We start from the raw sequence: 23984 nt of genomic DNA, 5'->3' as shown, positions 1-23984 counted from the left end.
GTCTTACATTTAGTCCAATACACTACCCCCAGGATCACAAGAAGTCCCCCACACACACACACGTCAGCATGGAAAAAGTAAAAACACAGATACTCGCCCGTCTGAATTTTTCCACTCGTGCCCCAACATGTCTGGATGTATCTGAGGAACTCGTGGCAAATTTGGAACTGGTTTCTTGGGCGCTGACACGTTCATCGTGTCTTCATCATTCGGTTGTACACCCTTTATGGTACTAGGTAGGCCAGACCTTTTGATACATTTTTCAGGTGCTTCAACCTCAATAACAAATGATTGTCTGACCTCCATGGCTGCTGTTTGACTGGGTACACATAGGTTCAGTCCGAAAGTTCTAAACTACAGTGCATTCGGAAAGTATTCAGACCCCTTGACTGTTTACACATTTTGCTACGTTAGACTTATTCTAAAATGCATTAAATCGTTTTTCCCCCTCATCAGTATACACACAATACCCTATAATGAAAAAGCAAAAACTGTTTTTCAGAGTTTTTTTCAAATTTAGTCAAAGAAAAAACATACATTATTTACATAAGTATTCAGACCCTTTGCTATGAGACTCGAAATTGAGCTTAGGTACATCCTGCTTCCACTGATCACCCTTGAGATGTTTCTACAACTTTATTGGCGCCCACCTGTTGTAAATTCTATTGATTGGACATGATTTGGAAAGGCACACACCTGTCTATATAAGGTCCCACAGTTGACAGTGCATGTCACAGCAAAAACTAAGCCATGAAGTCAAAATTAATTGTCTGTAGAGCTCCGAGACGGGATTGTGTCGAGGCATAGATCTGGGGAAGGGGACAAAAATATTTATGCAGCATCCCCATGAACAGTGGCCTCCATCATTCTTAAATGGAAGACGTTTGGAACCACCTAGACTCTTCCTAGAGCTGGCCGCCCATCCAAACTGAGCAAGCGGGGGAGAAGGGCCTTGGTCAGGGAGGTGAGCACTCTGGTCACTCTGACAGAGCTCCAGAGTTCCTCTGTGGAGATGGGAGAACAACCATCTCTGTAGCACAACATTAATCAGGCCTTTATGGTAGAGTGGCCAGACGGAAGCCACTCCTCAGTAAAAGGAACATGACAACACACTTGGAGCTTGCCATAATCCACCTAAAGACTCTCAGACCATGAGAAACATGATTATCTGGTCTGATGAAACCATGTTTGAACTCTTTAGCCTGAATGCCAAGTGTCATGTCTGGAGGAAACCTGGCACCATCCCTACGTTGAAGCATGGTGGTGGCAGCATCATGCTTTGGGCATGTTTTTCAGCAGCAGGAACATGGGAGAAACAAATACAGGTGTGCCAAGGTTGTAGCGTCACACCCAAGAAGACTTCAGGCTGTAATCGCTGCCAACGATGCGTCAACAAAGTACTCAATGAAGGGTCTGAATGCTTATGTCAAGGTCATGTTACATATTTTCATTTTTATACATTTGCGCTATGATGAAACTGGCTCTCATGAGGACCGCCACAGGAAACGAAGACCCAGAGTTACCTCTGCTGCTTAGGATAAGTTCATTAAAGTTAACTGCAGCCCAAAAAAAGGCTTCACAGAGTGCAAGTAACAGACACATCTCAACATCAACTGTTCAGAGGAGACCACGTGAATCAGGCCTTCATGGTCAAATTGCTGCAAAGAAACCACTACTGAAGGACACCAATAATAAGAAGAGACTTGGTTGGGCCAAGAAACACAATAAATGGACATTAGACCGGTGGAAATCTGTCCTTGGTCTGATGAGTCCGAATTTGAGATTTTTGGCTCCAACAGCGGTGTCTTTGTGAAATGCAGAGTAGGTGAACGGATGATCTCCGCATGTGTGGTTCCCATCATGAAGCATGAAGGAGGAGGTGTGATGGTGCTATCCTGGTGACACTGTCTGTGATTTATTTAGAATTCAAGGCACACTTAACCAGCATGGCTACCACCGCATTCTGCAGTGATACGCCATCCCATCTGGTTTGCGCTTAGTGGAACTATCATTTATTTTTCAACAGGACAGTGACCCAAAACACAACTCCAGGCTGTGTAAGGGTTATTTGACCAAGGAGAGTGATGGAGTGCTGCATCAGATGACCTGGGATCCACAATCACCTGACCTCAACCCAATAGAGATGATTTGGGACGTGTTGGACCGCATAGTGAAGGAAAAGCATCCAACAAGTGCTCAGCATATGTGGGAACTCTTTCAAGACTGTTGGAAAAGCATTCCAGGTGAAGCTGGTTGAGAGAATGCCAAGAGTATGCAAAGCTGTCATCAAGTAAAAAGGTGGCTGCTTTGAGGAATCTCAAACATAAAATCTATTTTGATTTGTTTAACACTTTTTTGGTCACTTCATGATGCCCTATGTGCAATTTCATAGTTTTCATGTCCTCACTATTATTCTACAATGCAGAAAAATTTAAAATAAAGAAAAACCCTGGAATGAGTAGGTGTGTCCAAACTTTTGACTTGTACTGTGTATACAGTATATATATATTTTAAATATATTTAACTTTTTTATTTTCCCCTAACCCTTCCCTCTCTTCCCATAATTGGAGTAAACTAATGGACAACAACACTAAGGCTTCTACTTCCATTTTATTCTGTACATACTATCTACATTTTCAGGACACAGTATATTTGACAATAGTTATCTTTTATTTGTTTTTAGTCCCATCGTTCAACTACCCTCAAGCCCTCCCATCTATCTCATAAACCATCCAGTTCTTTTTGCAATATATATTTTTTTAACTTCGCTGTGATGTTTCACACAAGTTTAGACCCTTTCTATTCTCATAGTTTCTACAGAATATAAATTAAAGATAAACATTTTTGCTAAGTATTATTATATTTTTGATCGATTGACTATGACTTTCAGATCAACCAGCAGTGCCATTTGCAGAGTTAACTCCAGGTAAATGTTTTGTGTTATTCTATAAAGCATTGGTTGTTGATGTGTACGGCTACATTTCAGATACATTTATGTACATTTGAATAGTAGTAGGACCAATCTACCTTGTTTTATTGGAGCTCTAAAGCAATACTATGGATGCCCCCTCGGGGATGTCATCCTGGAGCCAGCCCTTGTATCAACTGTATGTAAAAATATATATATGTTTTTGTTTGGTTTGGACACTTGTAATTGTACATACATGCACTAAAACAACATTGTTGCAAGTTGCTCAAGAATAAAATAATTGTTTGTGAGATTTCTGTTGCTTTATTTAATTGATTATGAGATGATTGAAAGAACACACACATACAGATAACAATGTAATTAATCATTATTAACATAGGGCTAGATTCAATCCAGACCGCAGAAGATCTGTGTTACAGCACGATTGACATTTATAGGTAACTTCTGATTGAACCACTATATGCAGCGTCTTAGTGTGAATTCAGTCTCCACGAACGTGGAAACATTGCCTTAAGATGTCAATCGCACTCTAACAATGATCTTCCACGTTCCAGATTGAATCTAGTCCATAGACTAATTGAGAAACTACCCTTCCCTAGTAAAGCTAGTTAATCGTAGTTTCAGTCTATTACCTACATGCATTTGCTCTACAGCCTGTATTCAATCTAGTCAATCTGTATTACTGAAGCGTTACAGATTGCGCAATATAAATGTAATGGTAATTTGAGCCGACATATGCAGCCTTTTCTGTAACGATGCGAGCTGAGAGTCGGGAAGCAAGTACAGGGAGTGAATATTTAATAAATAGACGGAACATAATACGGATCAGGAGCGGTCCGATCGCGGAAACCTGACAAACCTGCTGAGGCGTGAGAGCCTGACAACTAGCGACGAGCTGGCTGAGGCGTGAGAGTCAGAGTCAGGAAGCAAGTACAGGGAGTGAATATTTAATAAATAAACTGAACATAATACAAAACAAGAAACACTAGCAGCACACAGACATGAAATTGAAACAGAAAATATAACGCCTTGGGAAGGAACCAAAGGGAGTGACATAAATAGGGCATGTAATCAAGGAGGTGAGTGTCAATAAGCACTGGTACGCGTGACGATGGTGACAGGTGTGCGTAATAATCAACAGTCTGGTGACCTAAAGGCCAAAGAGGGAGAATACTTGACAGTACACCCTCCCTGGTGTGCGGCCCCTGCCGCAGGACGCCGACCAAGGGGTCGATCCCGTGGTTCAGGAGCGGACCGGTCGGGGAAACCTGACGAACCAGCTGAGGCGTGAGCCTGACCACTGGCCGAGTCGTGAGATTCCGACGAGTGAGCCTGCTGACACCCAGACCAGACACACCAACACAAAAAAATAAACACTCCGTGATGCTTCCCTTAGGTGAGGCGTTATTCTGTAACGATGTGCGCTAAGAGTCTGGAAGCAAGTTCAGGGAGTGAATATTTAAACAAATAAACGGAACATAATACAAAACAAGAAACACTAACAGCACACAGACAGGAAACTGAAACAGAAAAAATAGCGCCTGGGAGGAACCAAAGGGAGTGACATAAATAGGCCAGGTGAGTGTCAATAAGCGCAGGTGCGCGTGACGATGGTGTCAGGTGTAAGTAATAACCAGCAGTCTGGTGACCTAGACGCCTGAGAGGGAGTATACCTGACATTTATCGTGAATGCAGTCTCCGGCTAATCACACTGTAACTCTGAACTTCCGTGATACGGATTTAATAGAGCCCTTAGTCTCATTGAGATTAAAAATGTACTTTGCAAGAGAGACCTGGTTCAAAAAGCATAACGCAAACATTTAAAAGATAAAACACAAAGCACAAAAAACTTCAGGTTACACATTGAACAGGCACATTGGTTTTGGGAGGAGGGGTAAAACTATGGACAGGTCCTAAATCATTTTTCACCATAGATTTTACTCTAGCGTTAAATTAAATAACAATTAGGCCAGGATTCAATCAAAGGTGCGTTGTTTACAAGTGCTCAGCAATTTAAGTGCATTTGAGGCTAATTTCCCGCTTGAGACGATATCTGCAGTGTTTACAATGAATGAAATCTCCTCAAATGTTGCAGAAATAGCCTTTAAAAGACACCTTGTCGCTAGGCAATGTGCTTTTCTACAACAGTGTTTCCCAAATTCGGTCCAGTGGTTTCAAGTTTGTATCCATAATTTTTTGACGAGCAAAAAAGAAACATACTTCCACATTTCCCGCTGTGTAAACTCATTGATTCTCATTGCAAATAGGCTCAGGATAACTCCTGATGTAGTTGGGTAGCTGATATTCAGAGCTTAAATAGCCAAATTGATTAGTCATAGGAATCAGAACTAATAAAGGCAATGCAACTGCCTGTTTTTTCAAACGGTAGGCCTATCACATGGATGGGCATTCATAAGATTCCATTGTGTGCTGACATGGTAGGCCACACCCCAATAAGCACGGCCTTACGCCGACACGTTTTACAAACGGTAAGCATACCACGTAGATGGACCAAATCTGAACCAATCATGGGCATCAATGTTTGGTTCCGATTTTTCTAGTCTGGACCAGACTTGATTTGGCCCAAAAATAGACGTCTATGTTTGGTTCAGATTTGGTCCGGTCTGAACCGGCCTTGATTTGGTCCAAACATAGACATCTATAAATGACTTATTTTCAACTTTCTTTCAGACCTGAAAATGTACCTGATTTCAACTTCTGGAAAATACGTATTGTAAAAGTGTTTTGAACGTCATTTTTCTTCCTGGGACTTTTCTAGTTTTGCAGGGGAAACAATTTTTTTGTCTCGCCTAGGGTGGCAGAACAGCCAAGACCGGGCCTGGTCTACAGCACCCCTCTGATTGAATCCCGGCCTTATTGTTTATTACAATAACTTTGATTTACACATTTCATCTACAGTCATAACGCAAGTACAGGTCAACTCAATTAATAAATCATATAACGAAATGTCATTGACCAAATTAGCAGTAATATTATGACATCTCTTCTGACGTCAAAGTATGCTACAGTACTGTTTGTAGAAAATAGGAATACAAATGTTTCCAGGAAATCACAAAGATGTGTTTAGCAATTGATGAATGTGTATGAGTTTAGTAATTAACATGAAACGTAATATGTTATTGACATAATATAATGAAATCATGATAAGACCTGTCTAAACACCACCTAAACCCCAGCCATCACTGTCTTTGAGGAACCAACCAGGTGGATGTTTCCCTCTGGGTGAGAGTAGTAGCAGATGGGTGGGTTGGTCCTGATCCAGTATATAGCTTGATCCAGTATATAGCTAGTTCTCTGAGGTAGAAAACATATGATGAGTACAGTGTTCTTCAATCCCCAATCCTGCAGACCCTTAAGGTGTACAGGCTTTTATTACAGCCCAGTACTAACACGTCTGATTTAACTTATAAGGGCTTGAAGAGTAAAACATTGTGTAATAGTTAAGAGTTAATTGCATTCATTAAATTACATGTGTTTGTCAGCTGCAGATGTGTTCGTCCTTTATCAAGACTGTACAAACCTTGATGTTCATCACTTATTTGAAGGGGACTTTCATATTCTCACTTTTCTCTTTGGGAGTAGGTGCCTGGTAAGAGAGGTGATCTGAGCTTTCAGTAACACTTGACATTAAGTTGCTTTTCTGTGTAGTAACACTGTTCGTCCTATAATAACTCCATTGGTATTACAATGTTGGTATATTGTACTTTAATTGGCTTTGCGTTCTAATTACAAAGGAATGGAGCTGAGAGTGTTTTGTTACTACACACTCCATATTCCATTTGTGTATAACAAAAGCCATTCAGTTCCATTACAGAACAATTGCCATAGTACTATGTAATTACAATGTCGTAACTAGCATAAGTATAGCATTACTACACAGGTATAAGAGCAACTTAAAGAAAATGTAAACACATGTTCCTGCTCTATAAATGAATGGGAAGACAAAAGCAACTATAAGAGCAGAACTCACCCCAGCCAAGATGACTTTCAACACTTCATCTCGCACCTGGTATTAACATGACAAAAAGCAGTAGTGGTAGTACATAGTATACAGAGTTCACTGTTGAAACACACTATTAAATCACATAAGATCCCTAATGATTGACAAATACCTTCTTCTCTGCAAAACATCCAGTCAGTAAAATGAAGAAGCCCTGAAAAAATTGACACAATAAATAAATACAATGGTATTTTTTCACTCAATAGTTTCAGACAAGAATATTTGTGATGGAAAATGGATGAAAAAGTACCTGTAAGGAGTTTATGATGGTGAAAGCATAATGCATCACAACACCCATCATTCCCTTGATATCAATGAGCACAACAAATCCCAAAACCCATGTTATCCCAAAGATTGGTGTTAAAAAGATGACCACTTTCAGGATGCTTTTGGCTGTCTCTTTATCGTCGGCTTTACTTCCATCAGGGACATTGGACTTTAGGAGAGTCATGATGACAACACACATGGAGAACAGATTCATCAAAACGATCGTCCCGATGGGCAGAAGAAATGCGTAAATGGACCCTTTCAGAAGTCCATCGTAAATGAGCCAGCAGGTTGTTGTGTTGTGGTAGGGGTTTCCTGTGTATTTGTAGTACACATAGGTAGCTGCAACGATCACTGCGGGACAGACGTACCCGAGGACAGTGGACAAGAGCAGATACACCCTCTTCCTCAGCGGGTGGAAGACGAAGATGAGCTGGTGTATTAGCATGACGCTGAGGCATAGCATCCAGCAGAACATAGCCAGAAAGAAGAAATGCTTGGTCACGGTCAGTATGAGGCACCAGGTATCAGAGATGCTGGGGATGGAGGAGGCCAGGAAACTGCAGTCGGCCAATAAAAGGCATAGAGAGATGTTGACCAGGGCTGTGTGGCGGAAGTGTGAGAGGTTGGACTTCACAACAGCCGACCACACCAGCGCCTCGATGAAGAGGAAGACAATAAGGGAGCAGATGGACATGCCCAGGCCTACGTAGGTAATCTCATCCAGAAAGGGCAGGTTCACCGGGGTCTTGGACATGAGCACTGAGAAGGAGGTCAGGTGGGTGCACTCGCAGTAGCTTTTGTTGTTGACCATTTCCTTCCACTTGCAGCCTTCTTCAGACCATTCCTTTAATGTGGTGTTCCAGAACACACAGAGGATTGTAGAGTCTCGAGACATTGACTGGTTGATGGGAAAGTCCAATTTGATGTCTATTTTGGAGTCGTTACTGTTTTGCAGTGTGGCTGACACCACAATGCTAGGGAACTCACTGTCTGGGAATTTTGAATTGTTTAATTTGTCAGCCAGGTTTTTTACTCCCACAGTTTTTACTATTCCTGAGGACTGGGCCAATTTGACCTCAACGCCAAACACAGTTCGATTGCAAGATGAGTTATTTTGAGCTCGGCAGAGTTTGAATTGTAGATTTGGGGTGTCATTTCCGTTACTGATATTCATTTTGATGTTCTTCACTAGACCCTCGACAGACTTGAGGTATTTTGAAGACATTCCATATTCAATGGTTTTGTTGACTGCCTTCCAAGGGTTATTCAACATGTTGCTTGCTGCATCAAGAAAAACCTGTGAATTGTATTTTACAAATGAATGTTTCTGTATGAGATGTATTGTACACAGCAGTATAACTCTTGACTGGGGTATGTGCAAGTCACCCAATATTTGGCAACACTTTAAAGGTGCAATCTGCGGTTCAAACAATAACAAAGTGCAACTGTTTTGGACAATATCTCAGGGATGGAGCTGGAGGAATGTAGCCACTCTCAAATCCAAAGAGAGAGCTATGGATGCAGAGACTGAAATGATAGTTTTAACCATTCTCCAGATGTACAGTGTTTGTTTACAATTACATTGTTTACAAACATTGGAGTAAACAAGCTTATATTTTGGGTTATGATGGGGTAAGACAGTTGAAGTTACGTAAGCATTTATAAGTTATATTTTTCGAGAATCAATGGCTATATATCATTACTTTAGTATATCATGACTTTAGTCAAATGGACGTATCAACAGCAGATTGCTCCTATAAAGAGTAATCTATCTCAAATAAAAAACAGAGTGGCTCACATCTAAAATGGACTCATCCAGGGTGATAGTTTCTGATGCTTCAGACATGACATCCAGAATACTGATGGATGCATTCAAATCAGCAACTGAGCTGTTCATGTCAGCAACTGTGTTGTTCTTCAACCCAGAAAATATTTCACGAGCAATGTCTTGTGTGGCCCCAAGTCCCTCTCTAAAGTTCTGGAATGGTACAACACACATGGAATAGTACATTTCTTTGCAATACCAACACATTCTACAGGCCTAAAACATTTTAATGATAGTCACATTATTCCAGTGGTTGGATATGTAGTTGAAGAATGTGATTCATCACCAACCCGTGAGTAATGTTATCATATTACTGTAATGCAAGAATGCAAGCGCTTTCACTCAAAACATAGACATTCACCAAAACACTACCCATGTTCCATATCAACTTGAAAGTGTGAGAGTTATATGACTGCAGGAGGTTTAAGACCATACTCACTGCTGCTGAAATGAGAATTTGATTAAGTTCCTCATTGACACAGTTATCCAGTACATCCATCCATGCAGGCCCCTTGCATGTCCTCTCGTTATACCCCACTCTCCTCGGCTCACATTGTCGGATGACAATAGTGTCACCTTTTGGGGTTTTTGGCCAAAGATAGTCTACTAAACAAGCCATCTCCTTTTCCTCAGCTGATAAAAACAAGCATTGGTCAGTGAGGAGTATTAATAAGAACTAAACATCCACTTCATTTTTGTACATGTTGTATAAATAAACCATACAAGTTTAGTACTGTCACTCAAATGTGTTTAAGTGAATTGTTAAAATGGCGTTATGTCCAAAAAGGTTGAAGAGGATTAAGCAAATTCATTCAAAGGACTCATACAACCTAAACATACCATAAATCACTGGTATAGTTATGCTTGCACTTTCAGTCTCGTTCTCCTGGTTTGTAAATTTGACTGTGAAAACATGCGGTAATTCTGTTTGCTCGCAATTTATCTTTGGAGTTATGCTGTAGCTGGTCCCCGCTGGCGAGACTAGAAAAGAATGTTGACATTTTTCTCAAGTTACTGCAACTTTATACATTTTGAGCACAAACAGAAATAAGGTGATACAAGGTTCAAGACACAGTTCATAAAGAGTACCTGAGGATGGATTTGGGGGTTCCATTTGAGCTTGGTATGACCAAGTAACATTGTACATCTCCGTGCTGTTCTCGATGGTTGCGCTGACCATCACTCTTTGAGGGTTTATATCATGGCATTCTACAGTCAGTGGGATACTCGTCATGGTGATCTGATCTGGTAGCAGGGCTACCTTCAACTCTGCAGAGGCTGTGTGCACAATGGATCCTTTGGAAAATCCACACTTATACATTCCTTTAGAAGCAATAAAAAAAGCAATTAACAGGATCATATCAATAGGTCTATTTCAGTATCGAACAGATGCACTGTTTACAATAACCACATCAACCGGAAATATAATCCTACTCCCTCGATTTATATTGGTAAGCATCATAGGTCTCTCAGACACACCTGCCCAGTTCCCTGACAACTTTTTAATTTGGACTGTGGTACAGTTAGGTGATGCCTCTGGGAATGTCACCGTTATGCTGGTTCCAGTGTTCAGACCAAATGTCTCACTTCCCTTTATCAAGTTCCAGTTCCAAGAGCCATCTGTTTCATCAAATGTTGTTTCTTTAAATGTGCAACTCAGTGTCGGTGTTGAGCGGTATGGCACTTTGTTCATTGGATACTTAATGCTTACAAATCCTGTGGAAAAGTAGAGACATACAATATCAATACAATAAATAATACAATAGATCTTTACACGTTTTACATAATCATTACCAACATAACCTAATCAATTTCATACCGTAATTCTTGCTACATTTCTTAATGTCATACTGTCTTTGCACTTGTTTGTATGGTCCATAGGTTATCATATCATAACCAAAAACTTTGCAACTCTGAAACTGCATCTGATTGGAGTATGCAGAGACTCCATTTTCACTAGTATTTTCACACAGTATTTTCTCCTTATCTGAGCCTAATGTGGCAGATCTCCTCATGGTCTTAATATCACTATGTGAAAGGACTGTACTGTAATGGAAGAGGGAGGACATTTACCTGATGTTTCAACAGATATTTTGGCAGAGGAGCCTACAGTCGTTTCCAGGTCAGCTGTTATTTTTGTAAGTTTTTTAGTCAGAAATATGACACTGACATCCACTTCGAAATCAACAATGTGGCCATCACCCCTTATGTGTCAATATTGAGTTGCCAATGGGTGAAAGGGAGACAAAAACAAAAATTGATGTTGCATCTTTGGGGAGCAAAACAAGCACTCTGCCAAATATTAAGGAATTAATATATCCTATAATAAATGTTGAATGTATTACCTAGGTCCAGATACATTAAGGCTCTCAAACCCATTTAATAGTTGAAAACCCTCTGTGAGCTGAGAGAAAAAGTAATTGTGTTAATCAAGATTAAATATAATGTATTACATGTTCACATTATAATAAATGTATTTACACCTTTTTTTTGTTCTTTTTAAAAAAGTTTACCCCCTTTTCTTCCCAATATCATGGTATCCAATTGTTAGTAGTTACTATCTTGTCTCATCGGGAGAGATGAAGGTCGAAAGCCATGCGTCCTCCGAAACACTACCCAACCAAGCCGCACTGCTTCTTAACACAGCTCGCATCCAACCCGGAAGCCAGCCGCACCAATGTGTCGGAAGAAACACCGTGCAGCTGGCAACCTGGCTAGCTTGCACTGCGCCAGGCCCGCCACAGGGGTCGCTAGTGCGCGATGAGACAAGGATATCCCTACCGGCCAAACCCTCCCTAACCCCGTCCGGGCCAATTGTGCGTTGCCCCACGGACTTCCCGGTCACGGCCGTCTGTGACAGAGCCTGGGCACGAACCCAGAGTCTCTGGTGGCACAGATAGCACTGTGATGCAGTGCCCTAGAACACTGCGCCACCCGGGAGGAGTGTATATACATTTCTTTAAGTCATTATACATTTGAATAATTTAATCTAAACCAAATTATACTATTTCATCAGATTTTAATTCCCTAAATATAAAAATGAAAATGTACCTGTTGTTTGATAGTATTAGTTTCACTAAATACTTTTTCCACTGTGACTGTTCCATTAAAGAAAACTATGTAAACAAAAACAAAACATTAGAATTGTGACAACAGTGTTATCCATCCTATTGATCATATCAAATACTGGAAGTAAAAATAAGTATCAACAATAATACCTTTCACTTTGGGAATACAGAAGGCTGGCAAGTCAGAAATATTTGCATAACAAGACGAGCCATTGCAGCACTGGAACTCGTCACACACTGCGTTGCTCCAGATGTAGGTTGTCGAACAGTTACATTTAGAATTACCCCCAACAATTTCACATTCTACACAGAAACACACATGATCAATCAACGACAGTCAGACTACGGATGAAAAAACACTGATAGAGGAACATTTCTCTATCAAACCATATTTGGTAGAAATAATGATACTGTACCCGCTGTTAGTTCAAGCAGTTCAATGGTCATACTTCCATTATCTGTAGTTATTTCCTTGATCGATGATAGAGTACCAGAGATGTCAAATGTAACATTGCTCTCTACCATGAACTCAGCCATGTAGGTATCTAAAACAATCAGTGACACAAAGGAACATTTGTATTTTATTTTAGGCAAATGTGCAAGAGAGCCTTTTCGGCAGCTAATTCTAATGATTGGGGAGAGTCTTCAAGAGTGCATCTGCTTGTGTGAGAGAGTTAGTAAATTCACTTGTCCTCATGTGGCCCTTTTCTAGTTCTCGTCATAGAGAGTAACCTGCTTGGTTTGTTATGTCATAAATCATATAAATCTGTAGATCAAATAACTCACCCACTGCTAAGGCCTGTGTAAATGGTGAGAGAGAGAGACACGTTAGATTTCATCATCAAAGGGTCAATAACTACATATGTCCACTAGAATTCATCTTTGAAATAAGATACATTCATTAGGTTCCCTCCATAAGATACATTCATTAGGTTCCCTCCATAAGATACATTCATTAGGTTCCCTCCATAAGATACATTCATTAGGTTCCCCCCATAAGATACATTCATTAGGTTCCCTCCATAAGATACATTCATTAGGTTCCCTCCATATCTGTTATTTTTAATCGGTGCTTACCTTTACTTAGTTTACTTGACTAACATCCATGACTACTGTGTAAATTGTCCAACTGGCTCATTTCAAGTACTACTGCAATGTACAGTTGAAGTCAGAAGTTTACATAAACTTAGGTTGGAGTCAATAAAACTCGTTTTTCAACCACTCCACAAATTTCTTGTTAACAAAGTATAGTTTTGGCAAGTCGGACATCTACTTTGTGCATGACACAAGTCATTTTTCCAACAATTGTTTACAGACAGATTATTTCACTTATAATTGACTGTATCACAATTCCAGTGGGTCAGAAGTTTACATACGCTAAGTGTCACGGCCGTCGAAAGAAGTGAACCAAGGTGCAGCGTGGTGATAGTACATTTACTTTTTTATTTAAAATGTTGCCAACAAAACAAGAAATAACAAACACAACCGTGACGCTTAACAGTGCTAAGTGCCACAAACAAAGTTGACTACCCACACTGAAAAGAGGGCGAAAGAGCTACCTAAGTATGATTCCCAATCAGAGACAACGATAGACAGCTGTCTCTGATTGAGAACCATACCGGCCAACACATAGAAACACAAATTATAGAAATAAAGGACATAGAATGTCCACCCAAATCACACCCTGACAAAACCAAAAAGAGACATAAAGAAGGCTCTCTAAGGTCAGGGGGTGACACTAAGTTGACTGTGCCTTTATAAACAGCTTGGAAAATTCCCAAAAATAATGTCATGGCTTTAGAAGCTTCTGACAGGCTAATTTATATAATTTGAGTCAATTGAAGGTGTACCTGAGGATGTATTTCAAGGTCTACCTTCAAACTCAGTGTCTCTTTGCTTGACATCATGGGAAAATCAAAAGAAATCAGCCTAGACGTCAGAAAAAGATGGTAGACCTCCACAATTCTGGTTCATCAGGGGGAGCAATTTCCAAACGCCTGAAGGTACCACGTTCATCTGTACAAACAATAGTTTGCAAGTATAAACACCATGGGACCACGCAGCCGTCATACCGCTCAGTACTTTGGTTTGAAAGTGCAAATCAATCCCAGAACAACAGCAAAGGACCTTGTAAAGATGCTGGAGGAAACAGGTACAAATGTACAGTATCTATATCCACAGTAAAACAAGTCCAATATCGACATAACTTGAAAGGCCGCTCAGCAAGGAAGAAGCCACTGCTTCTAAACCGCCATAAAAAAGCCAGACTACGGTTTGCAACTGCACATGGGGACAAAGATCGCACTTTTTGGAGAAATGTCCTCTGGTCTGATAAAACAAAAGTAGAACTGTTTGGCCATAATGACCATCATTATGTTTGGAGGAAAAGGGGGGAGGCTTCCAAGCTGAAGAACATCATCCCAACCGTGAAGCACTGGGGTGGCAGCATCATGTTGTGGGAGTGCTTTGCTGCAGGAGGGACTGGTGCACTTCACAAAATAGATGGTATCACGATGTAGGAAAATTATGTGGATATATTGAAGCAACATCTCAAGACTTCAGTTAAAGTTAAAGCTTGGTCACAACTGGGTCTTCCAAATGGACAGTGACCCCAAGCATACTTCCAGAGTTGTGGCAAAATGGCTTAAGGAAAACAAAGTCAAAGTATTGGAGTGGCCATCACAAAGTCCTGACCTCAATCCTATAGAACATTTCTGGGCAGAACTGAAAAAGCGTGTGCGAACAAGGAGGCCTACAAACCTGACTCAGTTACACCAGCTCTGTCAGGAGGAATGGGCCAAAATTCACCCAACTAATTGTGGGAAGCTTGTAGAATGCTACCTGAAATGTTTGACCCAAGTTAAACAATTTATAGGCAATGCTACCAAATACTAATTGGTCCTTCTGACCCACTGGGAATGTGCTGAAAGAAATAAAAGCTGAAATAAATCATTCTCTCTACTATTATTCTGACATTTCACATTTTTTAAATAAAGTGGTGATCCTAACTGACCTAAGACAGGGAATTTTTACTAGGATTAAATGTCAGGAATTGTGAAAAACTGAGTTTAAATGAATTTGGCTAAGGTGTATGTAAACTTCCGACTTCAATTGTATTGCTTACCTGGTGGTAGAGGAATACCACGCCGCAGTAAAGTATTACCGCTCTGGCCCACATCGTTTGTCTGATGGAAGCAAAGAAGATTTACACTGCTTCAACAATTTGGACACATTAATGAATTAAAACATCAATTTTCATGACAGACAATAGTGATACTGTAGTGATACCCCATTGGTGTTCTTATTATCGACCTTAGTGTTTTATTTTTGTCTCATTTGAGTCTGTGCTACTTGTTGCTTTTATTATTCTATTCAGATTTTATTGTCCATCTCTAGGTGGTTTATTTTCTTTTATGTTTCACTCTGAGGTAGATACTGCTGTAAAGAATATAGGTCATGATCATTATTAATTAGCCTTTTATCTCCTGAGCTCCTTTTCCTGAAGTATACAAAGTCCAAAATTAGCTAGTCAAACTTTCTTTTGCATTACTTTGCATTACCCCATAATACAGACACAGCAGGTGGTGAGCTTGTCCTGTTGACCTGCTTATGACGCATTGAATAATCCTTGTCAATCAATCTCTGCTCATTAAATAAAACATAGAACAATCAACTTACTATGTACATTGTATGTCCTTTCAATTATTCACATGGCCATTATTTCATTAAAATACACTACCACAGCACATGTATTTGCTCGTGTTAATTAATTAAAGAAGACTATCAACATTTTACTTGAGGTTATTTTTCGTTTTTTAAAACAACTCTTCCTCCAGAAGAGGACTGGCCACCCCTCATAGCCTGGTTCCTCTCTAGGTTTCTTCCTAGGTTCTGGCCTTTCTAGGGAGTTTTTCCTAGTTTTTCCTAGCCACCGTGCTTCTACACCTGCATTGCTTGCTGTTTGGGGCTTTAGGCAGGGTTTCTGTACAGAACTTTGATATATCAGCTGATGTAAGAAGGGCTTTATAAACACATTTGATTTGATTAAATGACCGACATCAGTTCACTTACTTGAATTCCATTTTGTTCTTGTTTTCTGTGAGCTCTATGTGCAGTTTCTGTAGAGATAAATCAGATGATTCCTGAACTGTGCGATGTAGTAGGGAGTTGAACATAGTTTAAAGCAGTAATTAACTACAAAGACCACAATTTATTGCACGCCTGCTTAAACTTGTTCATCAGTTGATTGGCGAGCCTATAAATACATGATCTAAGTAATTCGTAGCTGGTATTCAGAGTCATAAAAGAGATGAGATTATATAGAGATGAGATATAGAGATGAGATAATGACTTGGAATTAAATAATGAAGTCATCAAATAAAACAAATATTTTATTAAAGTCAAGTAATGTGATTAAATTACGGTTAATTAGTGATAAGCAGTAATGGGCAGTCACTACCATCATGGGACTTGTATTAATTGTGTTATTCAGTGTTCCAGCATTTAACCCACGTAATGCATAGTGTATTTAATGTCTAATCCAAACTGAAATTGAAAACCGTGTTTTTTTTAAAATAATCGAACCGAAACCGAACAGACCCCAAAAAGCAGTAATAGCTCAGCACACCTACACAGTCAGCTTGGTCACCATGTTGATACTAAATCCAGGAATTACAAAACATCATGGTCCGTTAAGAGGTTGTTTTTGTATCACAACACATAAAAACAAAATATGCCTAGTTACTCATTCATTTATGGACTCTCAAATATGATATTAATTTAAACATTAATGAGATGGTACACCAGGTTAGTGTGAATGGAACAGAAGACTACACAGAAGCAGCCTATATACACTTGACGGCTGAAGTCATCTGTACTCTCAATATGACATTCATTTGAGCATTAATGAGATGGTACACCAGGTCTGGGGTTACATTGCCCCAGACCTTTATATTTTCTGTCTATTGAAGTTCACTTTATTTGAAAAGACTGTGAGCAAAAAATGAACTGGAGAGTCTCAATTGAAAGTACTTCTTAATCCAGAAGTAGGGTAAATCTGGGCCTGGGAAATCTAGCCTAACTAATTATTAGACTACTTAAAATGTTACCAAATAAAAATGTGTCACAATATTCATGGAATAAGATGTTTCATTGACACAATCATTTTTTTCATATTCTTTCAAAATGTATTTTCAAACCACAACTTGGCATACATTTGAATAAGAATATACAGGGCAACCCCCAAGTATTAAGCAGTATGAACCATTTGTAAATGCAGTGCATAGAAATTATGAAAGATAATAGCTTTTCAATAAGAGGAGATTACTGACCTTGCCTCAAGAAATCTGCTCTTAAACCTGGGTTTGACCTGTGAAACTAGTGATCAAAAGGTGGGATGCAGTTTGTAATCCATGTCTACCAGGAGACCATCGGGGTAGGCTGAATGCTCACAGTGAACAGGCTGTGTCTGACTAAAGTAAATGGGAAAATGCTTGAAAGCAGCACGACGGAGGCGACATATGACAATGAGTAGCTACTTTGAAAAAGGGATCTTTGCCATTTGCATGGCTGGTATCTCCCTATGCCATCTGGACTGGTCAACATGGGCCTTCAGCTTTCCATCTGCATTTGGCTACCAAATACAGCTTTCTCCTTGAGGAGGTTACATCCTGTCAAAATGTTGTCTGTCAAGAGGAAATGTTGTCATTCCTATACATGTAATTCCTAAACATTTAATTATTATACATTAAATTGAGGAAAGACAGATGGAGCTGTTAGTGCCCCAAAGTGGTTGGTTATTTTGTTGCAAGTATATACCTTCTAGACATTACAGAACACAGTGCTTGATGAGGCATAACTGTAAGCCTAGTGTGCCACACACATTGAGAAACAGTGACCTCGTAACTACTTCAATACTGGTTAAAATGGACAAAACAACATAATGTTCTTCAAATTAAACTTCTTAGGGAAGTTTTTCTCACGTCCTGTCTGAATGATGTGCCCAAAGTAAACTGCCTGTTGCTCAGGCCCTGAAGCCAAGATATGCATATAATTGGTATCATTGGAAAGAAAACACTTTTACGTTTGTAGAAATGTTAAAATAATGTAGGAGAATATAACACAATATATATGGTAGGAGAAAATCCCCCCCAAAAACAAACAGAATTGTATTTGTTTGAGAGAACATCCTTTTAGAATGGCAAGTATAAGGTCATACTGAGAATTAGCTCCCTGGATGCAATTCCTATGGCTTCCACAGTGTGTCAGCAGTCTATGTTCAAGGTTTCAGGCATGTAACTATAAAAACAAACAAATATCAGTTTTAGTACAGGGACACAGTCTTGGAAATTCGTGTTCGCGCGCGCCATGAAGACAGTATGCAACTGCTAAAATCGGTATCCTATTGAACATACTACTTTCCGTAAGAAATATTATAGTTTGATTCAATTTTGGGGTATCTGAGGAGTAAATAGCAATGTATTTGACTTGTTGAAACAAAGTTTAGGGGCAGATTTTTTTATTATTTTCTCTGCAAGTTGAACAAGTGGATAACTCAAATCGATGGTGCCAACTAAACTGACTTTTTGGGATATAAAGAATGATTTTATCTAACAAAACAACATGTCATGTTATAGCTGGGACCCTTTGGATGACAAATCAGAGGACGATTTTCAAAAAGTAAGAGAATATTTAGTCGCTATTTGTGTATTTATGAAACCTGTGCCGGTGGAAAAAATGTTTTGATGTGGTGCACCGTCCTCAAACAATCGCATGGCATGTTTTCGCTGAAATAGTTACTGTAAATCGCATAGTGCAGTTAGAACAACAAGAATTTAAACTTTCAACAGATATAAGTATGTACCTAAATGTTTAAAATCCATAATTTGTATGATTATTTATTTGACCTGCGCTCCCTCCAGTTTCACTGGAAGTTGTCCCGCTAACAGGACACCTAGGCTTAACTGACTTGCCTAGCTAAATAAAGGTTAAATAAAAATTTAATTAAATCGATGTTGTATCGTATGACAACATACAATTCTGAGTTTAATAAGTATTTCCTTGAAGGCCAGATTGTTTTCCTGTAACAATGGGATGAATGGTTTTCAGCAGGGGTTGCCAACAGGCGGCTCGCAGGCAAAAACTGGCCCAGAAGTGTTTTTCAAATTCACTACCGTTCAAAAGTTTGGGGTCACATAGAAATGTCATTGTTTTTGAAAGAAAAGCACATTTTTAGTCCATTAAAATAACACCAAATTGATCAGAAATACAGCATAGACATTGTTAATTTTGTAAATGACTATTGTAGCTGGAAACGGCAGATAAAAAAAAAATGGAATTTCTACATAGGCTTACAGAGGCCCATTGTCAGCAACCAAATAGTAAATAGTAACCGCAAAACACCAGCCTCAACACCAACAGTGAAGAGACGACTCCGGGATGCTGGTCTTCTAGGCAGAGTTGCAAAGAAAAAGCCATACCTCAGACTGGCCAATAAAAAGAAAAGATTAAGATGGGCAAAATGAACAAAGACACAGGACAGAGGAACTCCGGAGTCGCCTCTTCACTGTTGGCATTAAGACTGATGTTTTGCGGGTACTATCTAATGAAGCTGCTGGTTGAGGACTTGTGAGGCATCTGTTTCTCAAACTAGGCACTTTAATGTACTTGTCCTCTTGCTCAGTTTCCACTCCTCTTTCTATTCTGGTTAGAGCCCGTTTGCGCTGTTCTGTGAAGGGAGTAGTACTCAACGCTGTACAAGATCTTCCGTTTCTTGGCAATTTCTCGCATGGAATAGCCTCTTGAGTGTAGGTGGCAGTATTTTGATGTTTGGATGAAAAATGTACCCATATTAAACTGCCTGTTTCTCAGGCCCAGAATCTAGAATATGCATATAATTGTCATATTAGGATAGAAAACACTCGAAAGTTTCCAAAACTGTAAAAATATTGTCTGTGAGTATAACAGAACTGATATTGCAGGCGAAAACCTGAGGAAAATCAAACCAGGAAGTGGCCTCTATTTTGAAAGCTCCATGTTCCATAGCCTGCCTTTGCACCATTTAAAGGAATATCAACAGGATTCCTTTTCCTATGGCTTCCCCATGGTGTGAACAGTCTTTAGATATAGTTTCAGGCTGTTATTTTGAAAAATGAGCGAGAAAGATCACATTGCGTCATTGTATGACTGGGTGCCAGCAGCGTTTTGTATGCACAACAGCTTGGAGCAGCCATTTTCTCTCTCTTTCCTATTGAAGAAGCTACATTCCCGGTTGATATATTATCGATTATATATTGTAAAAACAACTTGTAAAAAACGTTTGAAATGTTTCTACGAACATTACGGATACTATTTGGAATCGTCTGCGATGTCGTGACCGCTCGAGCCTGTGGATTTTTTAACATAATGCGCCAACCAAATGGAAGTATTTTGGAAATGAAAATAATCTTTATGGAACAAAAGGAACATTTATTGTGTAACTGGGAGTCTCGCTTTTCTGACGTTCGTGACCAATCTACTTGGCTGCTAGCTGTTTGTAATATTTTGTCTACTGAAAGAGATGTGCTTACATAAACGCTTGGTATGCTTTCGCCCAAAAGCTTTATTGAAATCTGACACACCAGGTGGATTAACAACAAGCTAAACTGTGTTTTGTTATACTGCACTTGTGATTTCATGAAAATTAAATATTTTTTGTCATTTAATTTCAATTTGGCGCTCTGCAATTCAGCGGTGGTTGACGAAAATGATCCCGCTAACGGATTGGGTGCATCAAGAAGTTAATTTCTCAGAACAAGAATAGACTTGTTTCAGAAGTTTCAGAAGAAAGGCCTTTGTTTCCAGCCATTTTGAGCCTGTAATCGCACCCACAAATATTGATTCTCCAAAAAACTCAACTAGTCTAAAGAAGGCCAGGTTTATTGCTTCTTTAATCAAAACAACAGTTTTTCAGCTGTGCTAACATAATTGCAAAAGGGTTTTCTAATGATCAATTAGTCTTTTAAAATTATAAACTTGGATTAGCTAACACAACGTGCCATTGGAACACAGGAGTGATGGTTGCTGATAATGGGCCTCTGTACACCTATGTAGATATTCCATTTTCCAAATCTGCTGTTTCCAGCTACAATTGTCATTTACAACATTAACAATGTCTCCACTGTATTTCTGATAAATGTTATGTTATTTGAATTGACAAAACATGTGCTTTTATTTCAACAACAAGGCATTTCTAAGTGACCCCAAACTTTTGAAAGGTAGTGCATATATATGGTTTATATTGTTTTTACTTTTGGGTTTTAAAAAAATACACATTTTGGAAATTTTGGAATTTAGAAGATCTGTTCCCAAGTAGTCCCACAAATAAAAAAAGATAAATAAATTATGTCTCGTTGTAATGAAGGTATGAAATGATTGTTATTTTCAAATATATTCTATTCGTGCTATTTGCAGTGTACAAATTATTATAATTAGGTTCCATCTCCCCACTTTATTACCCCTGGTTTACAGTCTCTTTGTGGCTAGAGCTGCATTGTGCAAACACATCATCACCATGGAGAAGATGCAAATTGTTACTGGCAGCAACAAAGTATCAGAAAAGAGGAAGAGCCACATACAATTAAGCAATAAGGCAGTGTTGTATCATGAATACAGTCACTAGTAAATGGTGTTTTTCGGCGCGACGCAATAGTGATACAGTGCTCAGTGACTAATGTACAGTATAAACTCAGTTGAATTGAGATCATAATGTCATCATCTGGTAGTAATGGCATCATTGTGATAGGTTTTGCCCACTGGGTAGGAACTCAATTCGGTGCAAAAATAATAATTTGCCAACACGAAAACAAAACCAGGGGAAATATAAGACGATACACACACACAACACAACAGTACCAATTGACTGTCATACCTCTACAAGCTTCAACTGACGCAAAGGCAGGTTGGACATGAAATTCAATTGTGTTCAACTAATTAACTGATCTCACTCATGACATGACTTTTAGTCTTATTTTAGCATTAACTTTTGTTTGCGTCTCAGTTATTACTTTACTGTAATGCCAATCCATCAATGTGGTTATACTGTCTATGGGTAGACCTATGCGTTGTCCTGACCTCACAGATTTGCTTAACTAAACTGATGGTTATCATAAAGTTATGCTTACAGTAGACTTTAAAGAAACATCACCTAATATGTTGTTCCACTCCTACTTTTAGAAACCAGAACAAAGGCTGAGTCAAAGCCACAATCATGCAAATGTTTTAGGAGTATCGCAAATCCACAGACATTATTTCTGACATTTTTATTGCTTGTAGGAAATGGAGACCTGCCTCTTTCTAAGAACTACCTGTACTAGGAAGTTAACGCACCATGCAAAGTATACAGTATTTTGTAACAAGTCCTATTTTTTTTTGATAAAAATAAATATAATCCCAAACTCCAGTGGATTACACGCTATCCACACGCTTTACAATAGTAAAGTGACATTATATATTTACATGGAAATTACTTGTCCACTGAGGGCCAGGCAAGTGCCTGTTATAGTAGCCTCAGGGCTCAGGTGTGGTGGATGGGGTTGAGGCAGGGCCTGTGTTATGGGCAGGCCTTAGGAGGCCTGGCTCACCCTACTGTGCCACCTTGCCTGAACAAATTAAATATTTCAAATGTTAATAATTTATTTGACGAGACATGCGCCGACAGAAAGACTCATCAATCTCAGATAAAGCAACCGAGCGAGTGAAACAGCACCCCTCTGTCTCAGTATGTGTAGACAATGTATCGGATGCTGTCTGGTCAAAAAGAGTGTGGCATGTAATACTCTTTTTGGCCAAACAGCATAAGATACATGGGCTATATATAGTAAGAAAGAGGGGCGCTGTTTTGCTTGTTGAGATGCTTTCTCCGGTTGGATCATTTCAGCCACTTCCAAATTTAAGGGAAGTTGGCGGGTGCACAGTGCTGGAATTATTTTGGACAAACGTGCAAAGGTAACTTACTTTTTGAAGTGATTTGTTTAACAATCATGATTGGTTGTGTTGATGCCACATTTAGCCCATGCTCAACATTTGGTTGAGGATGGGCAAAATTGTGGGCTACGGCTTCAAACATCGCAGGTTCAATCTCAGTGATAGGCACATTGTTGTTGTTTCTTTTCATGAAAATGTTTATGTTTTAACCCTAACCCAAACCTTAACCACTCTGAATTGATGCCTAAACTTAGCAATTGAGGTTAGTTTTAGTTTCACGAGTGAACGACAGCACTGTTGTGTGAATTGACATGGGAATTGGTATTTGGCTGTTTCAAAGTTTGTAATGAGGTGTTGTAATTCTATAGAAATTCTGGAGGTAATTTTACAAAACATATATGTTTTTACACATGCATACAAAACATGTAAGTAAGCCTGGGAAAAGTAAGCCTTGTCCAAGCCAGAATGGCCCACAGTGCAGGAGCCTATCTCCTGTTTCTGTAGCATGAGGCAGCTTGATTTACTGTATGTACATCCTCTGGACACTCCCTAGACTAAACATGCTACTGTATCAATGGTTGCCAGAACAACACAACAAAATTGTCTAATTAACTAATTAATTAAAGTATTTTAATAATTTTCTTTTAACTAATAATTAAACTTACAGAAATATGTGCCATTTCTTGAATGTAAACAAAGTAGCTTAAGTGCTCTGTGTGAAACAAAACCAAGAAAGACCCATTACCTTGCATGCTCTTTAGTTAACGTTGTGCAGTCCTTCAAATAATTATTATATCATCATTGTGCCAACTACCGTATCCCTACAGGCACGTGTACAGTTGGGATGTCAAGATATAATGGTCTATGATTAAGTTAATGCAAGATCATGCGAAATCAAATCAGATAATG

The 23984-nt window shown here is 39.2% G+C and overlaps 1 protein-coding gene across 1 annotated transcript; it reads right to left on the bottom strand.

The window, feature by feature from the left end:
- Nucleotides 1-3862: 3862 nt before the first annotated feature.
- On the bottom strand, nucleotides 3863-15292 carry LOC116356144 (adhesion G-protein coupled receptor F2-like). The gene is made up of 17 exons (XM_031800092.1): nucleotides 15238-15292; nucleotides 12900-12912; nucleotides 12530-12658; nucleotides 12264-12416; nucleotides 12097-12161; nucleotides 11391-11449; nucleotides 11119-11249; nucleotides 10525-10761; nucleotides 10135-10368; nucleotides 9886-10026; nucleotides 9485-9678; nucleotides 9019-9198; nucleotides 7201-8517; nucleotides 7063-7104; nucleotides 6921-6956; nucleotides 6471-6536; nucleotides 3863-6244 (listed from the first exon to the last, which is right to left on the bottom strand). The coding sequence occupies exons 1-16, from the start codon at nucleotides 15289-15291 to the stop codon at nucleotides 6486-6488; spliced, it is 3036 nt and encodes a 1011-aa protein (XP_031655952.1). The 5' UTR covers nucleotide 15292; the 3' UTR covers nucleotides 3863-6244; nucleotides 6471-6485.
- Between the last annotated feature and the right edge of the window lie 8692 nt (nucleotides 15293-23984).

The sequence above is a fragment of the Oncorhynchus kisutch genome, linkage group LG21, assembly GCF_002021735.2.
Source record: "Oncorhynchus kisutch isolate 150728-3 linkage group LG21, Okis_V2, whole genome shotgun sequence".
In the NCBI taxonomy this organism is placed as follows: Eukaryota; Metazoa; Chordata; class Actinopteri; order Salmoniformes; family Salmonidae; genus Oncorhynchus; species Oncorhynchus kisutch.
The sequence above is the reverse complement of the archived record's forward strand: the minus strand, read 5'-3'. Positions and strand labels throughout refer to the sequence as shown.

Bases quoted from the DNA above. Each gene is read 5' to 3' on its own strand.
- LOC116356144 (XM_031800092.1), bottom strand. From the start codon at position 15,291: ATGTGGGCCAGAGCGGTAATACTTTACTGCGGCGTGGTATTCCTCTAC. The intron at 10,369-10,524 runs GTGTGTCTGAGA...TTGCTTCTAAAG, and splicing joins GTTGTCAGGGAACTGGGCAG to GAATGTATAAGTGTGGATTT. The intron at 8,518-9,018 runs GTGAGCCACTCT...TACAATTCACAG, and splicing joins TGGATGAGTCCATTTTAGAT to GTTTTTCTTGATGCAGCAAG.